The 15,360-nt window shown below is 44.2% G+C and overlaps 1 protein-coding gene across 2 annotated transcripts in view; it reads right to left on the reverse strand.

Annotated features, from left to right (window-relative positions):
- Positions 1–903: 903 nt before the first annotated feature.
- The window catches only part of LOC143806765 (kelch domain-containing protein 1-like), a 38,382-nt gene continuing 23,925 nt past the window's right edge, over positions 904–15,360 (reverse strand). Inside the window, exons 8-11 of one of the 2 annotated variants that reach the window (XM_077287641.1) lie at positions 5,944–6,035; positions 3,602–3,656; positions 1,578–1,675; positions 904–1,226 (exon numbers count right to left, since the gene is read on the reverse strand). In XM_077287641.1, the coding sequence (XP_077143756.1) occupies positions 1,021–1,226; positions 1,578–1,675; positions 3,602–3,656; positions 5,944–6,035 (451 nt within the window). In that variant the 3' untranslated portion in view covers positions 904–1,020. The remainder of the gene's footprint in view (positions 1,227–1,577; positions 1,676–3,601; positions 3,657–5,943; positions 6,036–15,360) is intronic. The other variant, XR_013221557.1, reaches the window with a different exon arrangement.

A 15,360-nucleotide genomic window follows, 5' to 3' on the forward strand; every position in this document is an offset into this window, starting at 1 on the left:
CCTGTGCAGAGCGCAGCAACAAACTCATCACAACTGCTGCGCTCTGCACTAGCAAGTAATTGAGACGAGAAAAGCTGCTTTAACGATTCAGATACTCACTTCAAGAAGGGAGCAGGAGGTGTGTGAAATTATGTTTATCACAAAAATGACCATATATTATACTTTACTTACAGGGACCTGGAGCGTAAAGGTCCCAAAAAGTCCCTTTGGCCTATATGAAAGACCAATACTATTAAAAACTTGCAATAATTAGGGGTCCTGTTGGAGATTTTGCATCGGGGCCCATGAGCTTCAAGTTACGCTGCTGCATCCAGCGAAAACCTAAATACTATGAAAAAAGGGAATGTATTTGTACAAAATAACGGTTGAAACCAAAGCTCAGTACATCAAGGCCAGACAAAGATTGTACCTTTAGTGTCCAAGTCCTTTGCCGCTTTAGCCAGAAATAATTCCTCATTTAAAATATATGTTATTGTGCTTGGTGCACCCTTGGAGTGGTCAATCAATTCAGTGCACTGTTTGGCCATGCCAAGGGTGCACCAAGCGTCGCACTAGCATGTTTCGCTAAGAAGGATTTCTGGCAAATCCAAAAAACAATATGGACCCTAAATGTATGATTTTTATTAGGGCTATGGCCTCCAGAAGATGCTGCGTTGGTTTGGATAGTCATTTAGTGCTTTAATCTAAAATTTTCTGATCAATGAGATAAAAGGTTACCAATATGTCATGTCACTGAACAGAAGGCTATGAACTTTCACATTAGGACATTATTTTATGAAGATTTGCATAGAATGAAAGAAGGCGGCCCCAATAATAAGTTTACACAGATTCTATTAGCCTTACTTTATAAAGTAATCTTCATTTACAAATGCTGACAAAAACTTATACATATCGCAACAATCAAACACAGAAAATCCTTACATTTATTAAAACTATTTACAAACTCACCAAACATTATATACATACACTTAAAGAAAAAATGTCAAAGCTTTGTTATTTTAAAAGCCAATATAACAGAAGTTAGTAATCAAGGATGTCTGATTTCTGCAGCCTGATAGTATCATTGTAGAAGTGGCCATTATTGTCTCCTCCTCCGAAGATGAGTAGTTCACTAGAAGAACAATCCTCACTGTCACCTTTCACTCCAGGGAGGGACAACATGGAAGAACCAGCACGGGGAGAACTTGGCAGTGAATCATGGACCAATGTAGTCCAAGTCTTTGTCACTGTAACAAGAAAAAGTAATGTTCCCAATTAATATAAAACATATCAGCTTGCATTAAGGCATTATTCAAGCATGTACGTGTGCTAACCGAGTGTCTTCGGAGTGCTCGAATACTATGTTCGAGTCCCCACGGCAGCATATCTCACGGCTGTTTGACAGCTACAACACAAGCAGGGATTGCCTAAGAAACAGGCAATCCCCACATATTTAGCGGCTGTCGAACAGACGTAAGACATGCAGGCGAGAGAAGTCGAACATATTATTCGAGCGCAAAAGTCACTAAGTTAGCACCCGAGCATGCTGAGATAACACCTTATCCGAGCTTGTTTGCTCATCAGTGTTAAAACATTACCTGTGTTGAATATGCAAGTATCGTTAAGAGTCTGATTTCCATCAAAGCCACCATGGATTAGGAAACGGGAACTAGATACACAGGCAGCAGAATGCCAACTAAGAGAAAAGGGTGAATGGAAAAGAGCAGTATATTCATGTATACTTCAATAAAAAATATATCAAATATTAAAAAAGAAAGCCACATAGCAAAACATTGCTCTGGGGAACAAAAATCGTAAGATTTTAAGGGACAGCACAGAATGACTATTCGAACAAAGTACATGCACATTTCCATCTACTTCCACTTGAAAATATCTCCACCTGCCCCTCTTTGATTGACAACTTTTGTATTAAATGATCCAGTAGATGGACGAGATCGATGGAAAACTAGTAGCTGCGAAGGTGCATGAAACTAATCTGCAAAGCCAAAAGGTGCACCGTGTGTCTGTGCTTGGTTTGAACAGTCATTTAGAACTGAAAGATTCCGGATAAGTTTAATAAACCATTGCCCAATATATGTCAGCGACTAGCCGCGGGTGTAAGATCATATTGCTCAGTAGTTTTAGTCCAGAGTGGGGCGAGTCAACCGTGTTTATAGAAGCTGAAAAAAGGACGAAGCGCGCGTTGGGGTGCTTTTGGAAAACCACGCTCGGCAGATCACCCCCTATGTAAGTGCCAGTTTACAGTATGTTTCAACTTGATCCCACAGTGGCATGAGTGTCTAATTTGTTAGGACACCACCTATGATTTAGGATCGTACGGTGCACTTTACATATGGATAGTAGATCAGATGGGTGTTGATGTATTTTCCCACATAAATCAAGTAGTGACCTATATGATTATACCTGTTGGTGTTTAATACAAGTGTGATTTTGCTACATTAACTTCATGTGGTTTTGTAGTTATGTTAAATAAAGGTAATTCTTTTAAATATAGCACAGTATACTGGATTTTTCTCGTGTGTGATATACAGATAGTACAGTACACAATAGGTTATTGCAGTGTGCAATGACAAAAAGGGGTAACGTTTCTCCTTGTGAAGAGAGACATGTCTGACATGTCAGGGTAAGGAGACTTATAGGCCATGCAGTGCTCCTCTGGGAAGACAATGGCCATGCAATGATCCCAGAAGGTCAAACACCCCGAAAAAAGAGTCTGAAAATTTAGATTCTGGTTAGGCTTTTATCCTAAGTCATATTGCAAGTCTCGTTGAAAGGGTCAATACCAACTTTTAGGATTGCTGCCTCCAATAGGTGGCTCAAGTTCTCTCCCTCTCTAAAGAGACAATTTGCATATGACACAATCTGGAACACCTGGACAAAAATGCTTACCAAGGAGCAAACAGGAAAGTACTAAATTATTCACATTTCAAAAACGTGGGGCCTTGTTTTTCTTTGAATGACTTGCTGTAAAGTTTTATCAGCAGATACAAGTGTAGCTTTAGAGGGTATGGATATCTTTGACAAGATAATATGTTTTGGTTTTTTTACTTATGTTGGCGATTACAATCATTAAAACAAAATAATGCAGTAAGTTTCTGTGTTTTCAAACTCATTCATTTCAGACCCTTTTAAAATGTAACAATCTCCTAGTATCTTTTTTTTTTTTTCCGTTGTGGAGTGTCACTACATGTAATAGAGGCTGGATCTGAAGTCTGTGGGCATCTAGGTTACTGCAGTAGCTTTCATGTATCGACACAAGTTTATTACTATACAGATTCCTCACCATCTTTAGTCCACCCTCCCAAACACTACAGATATTTTCCCCACCCCTTTCTCCTGCATGTTACCTCTATTTCTAAAAGTGAAAAAAAGGCAGGAAGAAAGCAGCGGCTAGTAGCAAAGCCCTGACATATTTTTGTCCATTTTGCGCACCAATTACAGTAGCTAGAAGGACGACCATCATACATTTTGCTGTTGCAGAGTGTTTAACAAAAAAAAAAAAACACAATGGTGCAAAGTTATTCACATCCTTTAAGTAACCAGACAGACAATTTGAGCCATGACCCTACATGGAGGGGTTAGCAATTACAAATTCACTTACGTACGGGGTGTGGGGGATTTTCCCTCAACTTCAACTTGAGAAAACTCCATAATTCCTGGTTGTGAAATAGAAGTTAATTACGGCAATGGCAAAATTAAAATTTAGAAATTCGCTTTAAATGTTGAGCGAGAGGTGGATGCTAATTTGGTCTCCACTTTAAGATGTAATATCAGTATCGGAGGCAAAGTATAAAGTATTCTTAGCTTATTACTAGTACTACTTATAGCTTGGTGTCATAGATTGTCTCTTACAAACTTGCTGAGTACAGTTTTAATACAAAACATTAAAGTTTACATCAGAAAACCAAACCTTTAGACCTCTATATGGTCTGTTATGTACAATTACTGTGGAGTAATCATAGGAGAATCCCATAATGCACTTTAGTTTTATTTAGGAAAGAAAAAAACCTCCAGTGATTAACGGACCACACAGGTCCCGTTTCAGGGATCCCCAATGATCAGCTCTAATATGTAGGGGAATTCAGCAGCAAGTGTTTAGTTTCCACAAAATAAATGAAGTGTTACACAGTTTATTTCTTCTGCTTGGACAAAATGTAAACACTGCCGGTGATCAGTAGCTACCGATTGGCTGCAGCTCTCACACAATGACTCCTCAGATGAGGCCAAAACATTTGCCATGGGATATTTTATGGAGCAGACCAAGCTAACAATTGCAGACCTTGGATTACTGTGGTTTTCTTCTTTGATGCACAGTTGTGTACCGCTAATAGCGGCAAGCTACGGCGGCTGCTAATCGGCCTGCGAGTCGGTGGTGGAAGAGAGGTGAAGACTGGTCAGATATAGTGGAATATAGTGATGGCATAATGGAACATCAGCTCTGTGTGCGGAGCGTCAGACCACAGGATGCAGAGATCTGATTAGCGAGGGAATGTGGGCTTGGAGTAGTCTTTTTATTTTATCAATGAGTACCTGTATGGGGCTGTCATTCAGTGTGTGGGGATATACGGTACTGTGGGGCCATCTTACGGTGTGGGCAGCTTTGGGGGGCATCAACTGTATGCGGTGGAATTGTGGAGAACATACTGTGTTAAGGTCATCACACTGTGTGTGCAGGACAGTAAGGCCACCACACTGCGTGTGCGGGACAGTAGGGCCACCACACTGTGTGGGAGACAGTAGGGTCACTACACTGTGTGTGGGGGACAGTAGGGTCACTACACTGTGTGTGTGGGGGACAGTAGGGCCACCACACTGTGTGTAAGGGACAGTAGGGTCACTACACTGTGTGTAAGGGACAGTAGGGTCACTACACTGTGTGTAAGGGACAGTAGGGTCACTACACTGTGTGTAAGGGACAGTAGGGTCACTACACTGTGTGTAAGGGACAGTAGGGTCACTACACTGTGTGTAAGGGACAGTAGGGTCACTACACTGTGTAAGGGACAGTAGGGTCACTACACTGTGTGTAAGGGACAGTAGGGTCACTACACTGTGTGTAAGGGACAGTAGGGTCACTACACTGTGTGTAAGGGACAGTAGGGTCACTACACTGTGTGTAAGGGACAGTAGGGCCACCACACTGTGTGCGGGACAGTAGGGTCACTACACTGTGTGGGGGGGACAGTAGGGCCATTACACTGTGTGTGGGGAACAGTAGGGCCATCACACTGTGTGTCGGGGTGCTATACTGTGCTTGTGTGGGCTTTTTTTGTTGGCATCATACTTTATGGGGTCCATGAAAGGGGTATTGTTTTGGGTAAGAACACCAAGGGCCTTTAAATAGGGGAAAAATTACTGCATAAGCATAATACTTATGACTCTCAGGTTTTTAAAAGTTGGGAGATATGCCCTTCTATAACAGTGCCTATATGCTGGGACCCTACCTATTTCTTCTATGTGGCCCCATGATTTCTATACACATACTGGGACAGCCATCCTTATTAGTGATGAGCGAAAGTGCTCCGATAAGGTGTTATCTGAGCATGCTCGGGTGCTAACGAAGCGTCTTCGGCGAGCTCGAAAAATATGTTTGAGTCCCCGCGGCTGCACGTCTCGCGACTGTTAGACAGCCACAACACATGCAGGAGTGGTCTGTTTGTTAGGCAATATCTAACAGCTGAGAGACACGCAGCTGCAGGGACTCAATCATATTTTTCAAGCACGATGAAGACATTCGGTTAGCACCCGAACATGCTCAGATAACATGCTCGCTCTTTACTAATCCCTACCACTGAATCACCACCTAGAGCCAAGAATGCCAGTCATATTGATTGACAATTAATATATGGGTTGTCCAATAGCGGAGAACACAATTAATGTTTTGTCCATTCTAACAGATATTGTACGTTAAAACACAAACATGTCATGGATACAAACACTCACCAAGATCAAGAACATAGAGATCATTGAAAATCACTGGTGCGTCCCAACCTGCAAAGATATACAGCTCTCTGTCCATAAGGCAGGCAGAATGCCTAAAACAGAACACAGCACATTATATGTATCTTGTCAGTTTGGTACAAACTATTTAGGGGATATTCACTGTTTTTGCAGTGTGCATGGAGACCTATAGACATGTTCAGCGAGCACAGTGAGAGCTTTCCCAGTGAACATGCCGCCAAAAGTGTAAAACAACAATGTTACAAGACCTGCCCCTTAAATTGCCTGCTTTAATGTATCACAATAGGTGTAAGGACAATGAGAATTGCTACTAAACCAAAACATAAGCGACAGATGCAGTCACCCACGCGCTTTTACATGTAGAGATATCTGACCAATTTGTGAATCATCAGGCCAAAATGATTTGTGTAAATTCCCATTTGATCTGATTGAAATTTGTCTCTTGATGGGAACATTGATCAGTGCTTAAAAAAAAAAATCTGTCTGCCACACAGGATTGTAGCATGCAGACAGATAAAATAAAAAAGTAAAAAAACAAAGTTAAGACAATTAGAAGGAACAGGAAAGGCGGTGGCTTATCTCAAGGACAAAAATGCGATAAGCAGTCAAATTGGTCATGCGCGATCGACATCTGTTGTTAGGACCACTAGTCAGTTGGCGCCCCCATACACAGTGAGACGCTTAGCTGAATTCATCGATATTGGCGGGTTCAGCCAACATTAGTCTAATGTGTATGGGTGGTCTTAATTCAGACCAATCTTAAAATCTATAAAGCCCTCATACACATTAGAGTAATGTCGCCTAAACCCGCTGATATCAATGGATTTGTCTAACGTGCATGTGGACCCCGGACAATTTATTGTTGGGGCAGATATTGATCTAACATACCCAATTTTGCACGTATGCAACAGCAGTCGGCCACATGACCACTAGTAAGTGATTTGCATACATGTGGTCACATGTGGACTAGACGTACTTAGCCTCTCTAAATTCACTTACATTAAGAGAGGTTGAGCAAGTCTAGTTGGAATGTGGCCAGAAGCATGCAAATTAAATTCCATGCTTGCAGTCACGTTACCTCCCCCTCTCACCAGCAGCACGGAGAATGCAGACAGCATGCACACTAAAAGATGTAAGGATTCAGAAATCTGCAGCCACAGAGTGACTAAAGACTTATCAGAAGACCGCACAACCTCTTAACCCCTTCCCGACCCATGACGCCACGTAGGCGTCATGAAAACCCGTGCCAATCCGACCCATGACGCCTATGTGGCGTCATGGAATGATCGCGTCCCTGCAGATCGGGTGAAAGGGTTAACTCCTATTTTACCCGATCTGCAGGGAGAGGGGGAGTGGTGCTTCAGCCCAGGGGGGGGTGGCTTCACCCCCCCGTGGCTACGATCGCTCTGATTGGCTGTTGAAAGTGAAACTGCCAATCAGAGCGATTTGTAATATTTCACCTAAAAAACTGGTGAAATATTACAATCCATCCATGGCCGATGCTGCAATATCACCGGCCATGGCTGGAAAACCTGAAGTCACCCCCCCCACACCCACCGATCGCCCCCCCCAGTCCTCCGTTAGTCCTCCGGTCCCCTCCGTCCGCCTGCCGGCTCCCCCGTCCTGCTGTCCGCTCCCCCCTGTGGTCCGATCACCCCCCCTGTGCTCCAATCACCCCCCCTGTGCTCCAATCCACCCCCCCACCACCCCTTCATACTTACCGATCCTCCCGGTGTCCGTACGCCTCCTCGCTGGGCGCCGCCATCTTCCAAAATGGCAGGCGCATGCGCAGTGCGCCCGCCGCATCTGCCGTCCGGCAAAGTACATTTTGATCGCTGTGGTAGGTTCTATCACAGCGATCAAAATAAAAAAATAATAAATAAACCCCCCCCCCCCCTTTATCACCCCCATAGGTAGGGACAATAATAAAATAAAGAAAATATTTTTTTTTCTTTTTCCACTAGGGTTAGGGTTAGAACTAGGGTTAGAACTAGGGGTAGGGTTAGGGGTAGGGTTAGGGTTACGGGTAGGGTTAGGGGTAGAGTTATGGCATGTGCACACAGAGCGGATTGGCCGCGGATCCGCAGCGGATTGGCCGCTGCGAATTCGAAGCAGTTTTCCATCAGGTTTACAGTACCATGTACACCTAAGGAAAACCAAATCCGCTGTGCCCATGGTGCGGAAAATTCCGTGCAGAAACGCTGCGTTGTATTTTCCGCAGCATGTCAATTCTTTGTGCGGATTCCGCAGCGTTTTACACCTGTTCCTCAATAGGAATCCGCAGGTGAAATCCGCACAAAAAAACACTGGAAATCTGCTGTAAATCCGCAGGTAAAACGCAGTGCCTTTTACCTGCAGATTTTTCAAAAATCGTGCGGAAAAATCTCACACGAATCCGCAACGTGGGCACATAGCCTTAGGGTTAGGGTTGGAATTAGAGTTAGGGTTGGAATTAGGGCTAGGGTTTGAAATAGGGTTAAGATTAGGATTGTGGTTAGGGTTACGGATAGGGTTAGGGGTGTGTTGGGGTTACAGTTGTGGTTAGGGTTACGGTTGGGATTAGGGTTAGGATTAGGGTTGGAATTAGGGTTACGGGTGTGTTGCGGTTAGGGTTGTGGTTAGGGGTGTGTTGGGGTTAGTGTTGAAGTTAGAATTGAGGGGTTTCCACTGTTTAGGCACATCAGGGGTCTCCAAACGCAACATGGCGCCACCATTGATTCCAGCCAATCTTGCGTTCAAAAAGTCAAATGGTGCTCCCGCCCTTCCAAGCCCCGACGTGCGCCCAAACAGTGGTTTACCCCCACATTTGGGGTACCAGCGTACTCAGGACAAACTGGGCAACAACTGTTGGGGTCCAATTTCTCCTGTTACCCTTGCAAAAATAAAAAATTACTTGCTAAAACATAATTTTTGAGGAAAGAACAATTATTTTTTATTTTCACGGCTCTGCGTTATAAACTTCTGTGAAGCACTTGGGGGTTGAAAGTGCTCACCACACATCTAGATAAGTTCCTTCGGGGGTCTAGTTTCCAAAATGGGGTCACTTGTGGGGTGTTTCTACTGTTTAGGCACATCAGGGGCTCTGCAAATGCAATGTGACGCCCGCAGACCATTCCATCAAAGTCTGCATTTCAAATGTCACTACTTCCCTTCCGAGCCCTGACGTGTGCCCAAACAGTGGTTTACCCCCACATATGGGGTATCAGCGTACTAACAACAAACTGGGCAACAAATATTGGGGTCCAAATTCTCCTGTTACCCTTGTGAAAATAAAAAATTGCTTGCTAAAACATCTTTTTTGAGGAAAGAAAAATGATTTTTTATTTTCACGGCTCTGCGTTGTAAACTTCTGTGAAGCACTTGGGGGTTCAACGTGCTCACCACACATCTAGATAAGTTCCCTTGGGGGTCTAGTTTCCAAAATGGAGTCACTTGTGGGGAGTTCCTACTGTTTAGGCACATCAGGGGCTCTGCAAACGCAACCTGACGCCCGCAGAGCATTCCATCAAAGTCTGCATTTCAAAACGTCACTACTTCCCTTCCGAACCCAGACGTGTGCCAAAACAGTGGTTTACCCCCACATATGGGGTATCAGCGTACTCAGGGGAAACTGGACAACAACTTTTGGGGTCCAATTTCTCCTGTTACCCTTGGGAAAATAAAAAATTGTGGGCTAAAAAATCATTTTTGAGAAAAGAAAAATTATTTTTTATTTTCATGGCTCTGCGTTATAAACTTCTGTGAAGCACTTGGGGGTTCAAAGTGCTCACCACACATCTAGATTAGTTCCTTGGGAGGTCTAGTTTCCAGAATGGGGTCACTTGTGCGGGAGCTCCAATGTTTAGGCACACAGGGGCTCTCCAAACGCGACATGGTGTCCGCTAATGATTGGAGCTAATTTTCCATTCAAAAAGCCAAATGGCGTGCCTTCCCTTCCGAGCCCTGCCGTGCGCCCAAACAGTGGTTTACCCCCACATATGGGGTATCATCGTACTCAGGACAAACTGGACAACAACATTTGGGGTCCAATTTCTCCTATTACCCTTGGGAAAATAAAAAATTCTGGGCTAAAAATCATTTTTGAGGAAAGAAAAATTATTTTTTTATTTTCACGGCTCTGCGTTATAAACTTCTGTGAAGCACCTGGGGGTTATAAGTGCTCACTATGCATCTAGATAAGTTTCTTGGGGGGGGTCTAGTTTCCAAAATGGGGTCACTTGTAGGGGAGCTCCAATGTTTAGGCACACAGGGGCTCTCCAAATGCGACATGGTGTCCGCTAACGATTGGAGCTAATTTTCCATTCAAAAAGTCAAATGGCACGCCTCCCCTTCCGAGCCTTGCCGTGCACCCAAACAGTGGTTTACCCCCACATATGAGGTATCGGCATACTCAGGAGAAATTGCCCAACAAATTTTAGGATCCATTTTATCCTGTTGCCCATGTGAAAATGAAAAAATTGAGGCTAAAAGAAATTTTGTGTGAAAAAAAAGTACTTTTTCATTTTTGCGGATCAATTTGTGAAGCACCTGGGGGTTTAAAGTGCTCACTATGCTTCTAGATAAGCTCCTTGGGGGGTCTAGTTTCCAAAATGGGGTCACTTGTGGGGGAGCTCCAATGTTTAGGCACACGGGGGCTCTCCAAACGCGACATGGTGTCCGCTAAAGATTGGAGCCAATTTTTAATTGAAAAAGTCATATGGCGCTCCTTCCCTTCCGAGCCCTGCCGTGCGCCCAAACAGTGGTTTACCCCCACATATGAGGTATCAGCGTACTCAGGACAAATTGGACAACAACGTCCGTGGTCCAGTTTCTCCTTTTACCCTTGGGAAAATAAAAAAATTGTTGCTAAAAGATCATTTTTGTGACTAAAAAGTTAAATGTTCATTTTTTACTTCCATGTTGCTTCTGCTGCTGTGAAACACCTGAAGGGTTAATAAACTTCTAGAATGTGGTTTTGAGCACCTTGAGGGGTGCAGTTTTTAGAATGGTGTCACTTTTGGGTATTTTCAGCCATATAGAACCCTCAAAATGACTTCAAATGTGAGGTGGTCCCTAAAAAACAGTAATTAGACTTACTGGTAATTGTATTTCCAGGAATCCATCCTGACAGCACACTGGAGGACGTCCTTCTTATCCATGATGGGACAGGAAACACGAGAGGTTAAAAGGACCCTCCCCCTACCACCCTTCAGTGTTTTTCCAAAGTAACACATCTGGATGGATGCAAAAACAAGTTTTATTACAACAAAATAATCAATCATACAAATGTTACATCACATAAGTATAAAGATCAAACAATAGGGAGGGAACTAACAGTGCTGTCAGGATGGATTCCTGGAAATACAATTACCAGTAAGTCTAATTACTGTTTTCCAGGTCACCACCTGACAGCACACTGGAGAAATACCAAAGGAGAATGGTATTTAGGGTGGGACCACTGCTTGAAGTACCTTTCTACCAAAGGCCAACTGAGGCGAAACTACATCTAACTTATAGTGTTTAGAAAAGGTACTAAGATTAGACCATGATGCAGCTCTACAGATTTGGTCTGCCGTAGCCCCCCCTTTCTCCGCCCATGATGTGGCCATGGCCCTAGATGAGTGGGCTTTAAGATTAACCGGGGAATTCAAACCTTTAGCTTTGTAGGCTAAATCAATTGTAGATTTTATCCACCGTGCGATAGTCGCTTTAGACGCTTTTTTCCCCTTATTTGAACCCCTGAACTGAACGAACAAGTTATTGTCCTGTCTCCAGGGTCTAGATAGATCAAGGTACCTGAGTACTGACTCTCTTACATCAAGGTTATGAAAAAATCTTTCTTTTTGGTTTTTAGGGAATTGGCAAAATGACGGTAAAACAATCTCCTGATTCATATTAGTATCGGAGACGACCTTAGGGAGAAAGGCCGGATCTAGCCTTAGTACTATTTTATCATCAAAGATCTGTAAATACGGGTTCTGTACCGAAAGAGCCTGTAGTTCCCCCAATCTTTTTGCCGATGTGATCGCAACTAAAAACGCGGTTTTAATAGAGAGTTTGTTAATATCTATGTCTCCAGTTATATCCCAGGACTGATCATACAGAAAATTCAGGACCAGATTAAGATCCCACGGCGGGACTGATTTCCTAATGAATGGCCTTAGCCTCTGGACTGCTCTAGAGAATCTACTAATCCAGGGGTGGGTAGATAGAGAAAAATCAAAGAATGTACTTAGGGCCGCTATCTGGACTCTTAATGTACTTGGTCTAAGACCTTTTTGAAATCCTGACTGCAAGAAATCAAGAATTTTCGGGATATCTGGATGGTCAGTATCAACTGTCATCTCCCCACAGAATCCACAAAATGTTTTCCATATTTTTGTGTAGATTGCAGATGTCACCGGCTTTCTGCTGGCTTGAAGGGTAGAAATGACGTCATCTGAAAGACCTTTTGCTCTCAAGATCTTCCGTTCAGGATCCATGCTGCCAACTGAAGTGCTCCTGGGTTCTGGTGTAGAACTGGACCTTGTAGAAGAAGATCCTCTCTTACTGGTAACAGGAGAGGTTCTTCCACTGACAATTTTTTTAACAATGGAAACCAACTTCGTTTCGGCCAGTGAGGAGCTATGAGGATGACTTTGGCCTCGTCCTCGCAAATTTTCCTGAGTGTCCTTGGAATCAATGCTAGAGGCGGAAACGCATAGAGAAGACCATTGCTCCAGGGTTGTGACAGGGCATCGATCGCAGCTGGACTTTCCCAGGGGTTTAGGGAGTAAAAGGTTTCGACTTTTGCGTTTTGCTTTGTAGCAAATAGATCCACAGTCGGCTTCCCTCAACGATGACAAAGATCCCTGAATACTTCGCTGTTCAGTTCCCACTCTGTAGGGGATACACTTTTCCTGCTCAGGAAATCTGCCAACTGGTTCTTGGATCCCTCCAGATGTACAGCCGAGATTGACCGCACCGACTTCTCTGCCCACTTGAAGATCTGTTCCGCCAGATCTTGTAATGCCAGATGTCTTGGGCCCCCCTGATGTCGAAGGAAGGCTACAGTCGTCGTATTGTCCGAGAAGATTTTTACATGCTTGTTCTTCAGCAAATGTTGTGCCGCCGTTAGGACCTTCCAAACCGCATGCAACTCTCTGTGGTTTGATGACTTCTTGCTGTCCTTTCTTTCCCAACGACCTTGGAAATATCTTCCTAGGACATGACCTCCCCAACCTTCCTGACTTGCGTCTGTCGTGACTGACACACTTGGGGTTTGAAGCCATGACACTCCTACCCGGAGATTTTTGGAGAGAGTCCACCACACCAGAGACCTCTTGATCTGAAAAGAAAGATTCAGTCTTTGATTTAGAGAATTTTGCCTCCTGTTCCAGCTCCTCAGAACTCCCTGCTGAAGCTGTCGGGAATGAAACTGGCTCCATCTCACGCAAGGGATGCAGGCCGTCATCAATCCCAGTATTCTCATCCCGTCTCTGATCGTATTTCGGCCTCGGGAGAAATGATGGACTTTTTTTTTTATTATACCCTTTAGCCTGTCTTCCGGAAGGTAGGACATTCTTGTTTCTGAGTCGAGCATGACTCCTAGGAATTTTATTCTGGATTTCGGTATTAGATCCGATTTCTTCCAATTTATGATCCAACCGAGACTCTCTAGTGTGGAGATGAGGAACTGACAGTTGACCCTGAGCTGGTTTACTGACTCTGCCGCTATCAAAAAGTCGTCTAGATAAGGGATTACCATCACATCCCGATTTCTCAGATATGCGACTACCTCTACCATAAGTTTTGTAAAAACCCTGGGAGCCGACGCCAGGCCGAAGGGGAGACAGCGAAATTGAAAGTGATAGATCTTCCCTTCCATGTTTACCGCAAACCGCAGGAATTTTTGGTGGTTTAGGTAAATGGGAACATGGTAATATGCACTCTTTAGATCTAGAGTGCACATCACCATACCCCTTCCCAACAGAGGAATGGTAGACCGAATTGACTCCATTTTGAATCTTTTGTATACCACCCAGTTGTTTAGGTGCTTCAGATTTATTATCGTTCTCGACTCTCCCGATGGTTTTGTTATTGAGAAGAGATTCGAGTAATGACCTCTGTACTCTTCTTGGGAGGGGACCGGAACAATTGCCGCCATTTTTAGGAGGTCCTGTATATCCGACCACATGGGGGATGATGATTTTAGATGTGTGCTGGACACCAGAAATCTTTCGGGCGGAAGGGAGGAAAATTCGATTTTGTACCCCTGGGACACCACCTGTAACACCCAAGGACTCATTGTTATTCCCCTCCAACCTTCTAGGAATCCGGCTAGACGACCCCCCTACTCTGATGGCGTCATTTCCTATGGTAGCTAGACCTCGGACCTGAGTAACTCGAGTCTTTGGTTTTGGGTCTACTGTCTCCCCCTTTCTGGTAGCTCCATCTACCTTGCTTCCCTTTACCCCTGTAATCCTGTTTCTGATTATAGCGGGGTCTCCGAAAGGGCTGGAATTTTTTAGGCTTTTCTTCGGGGAACCCCTTTTTTACGTCTGAGGCTTTCTCTAATATATCGTCGAGGACCGGTCCGAAGACCCTGCCCCCAGAAAAGGGTATGGAACACAATTTATTTTTGGAGTGCATATCACCCGACCAGTTTTTGAGCCAGATAGCTCTTCGGGCTGCATTAGAGAGAGATTGACCTCTAGCCGCGAACCTAACCGTCTCCGCGGACGCGTCTGCCAAAAAGGCGGTTGCCAATTTTAACAGAGGCAGAGATTTCATGATAGTATCTCTAGGAGTTTTGGCTATTAATTGATCCTGAAGATCATTTAGCCACAGGTCCATGGAGCGAGCCACTGATGTTGCTGCGATATTAGCTCCGATAACCGCCGAAGAACTCTCCCAGGTCCTTTTTAAAAGTCCATCTGCCTTTCTGTCCATGGGCTCTTTTAGATTGGAAGAGTCCTCAAAAGGGATTGAGGTTCTTCTGGACACTTTAGCCAATGGAATGTCTATTTTAGGTATATCGACCCATTCTTTAACTTCATCCGGGTCAAACGGCAAGCGGAGTCGGAAATCTTTAGGGATAGTCAATCTCTTCTCCGCCTCCTCCCATTCATCCAAAATCATGGATCTGATATGGGAATTTACTGGAAACACTTTTGCAGTCTGTGAGCGCAAGCCACCAAACATTTCGTCCTGAACTGAACAAGATGGTTGTGGATCCTCAATCTGCATAGTATGCCGCACAGCCTCCAACAGTTCTCCTGTGTCTGCCGCAGAGAATAAGTATTTTCTCCCTCTCTGTGGGGGGGTCTCTGCTCTCCTCTTCCTCCTCTATATCCGATACAGCAGATAACGAATCTCCTGAAGAGTAATCGACCCTCTGCCTTTTGCTCGGTCTCTCTGAAGGTGAGGCTTGAGGTAGTG

Source organism: Ranitomeya variabilis, chromosome 2 (assembly GCF_051348905.1).
Source record: "Ranitomeya variabilis isolate aRanVar5 chromosome 2, aRanVar5.hap1, whole genome shotgun sequence".
NCBI classification, from domain to species: domain Eukaryota; kingdom Metazoa; phylum Chordata; class Amphibia; order Anura; family Dendrobatidae; genus Ranitomeya; species Ranitomeya variabilis.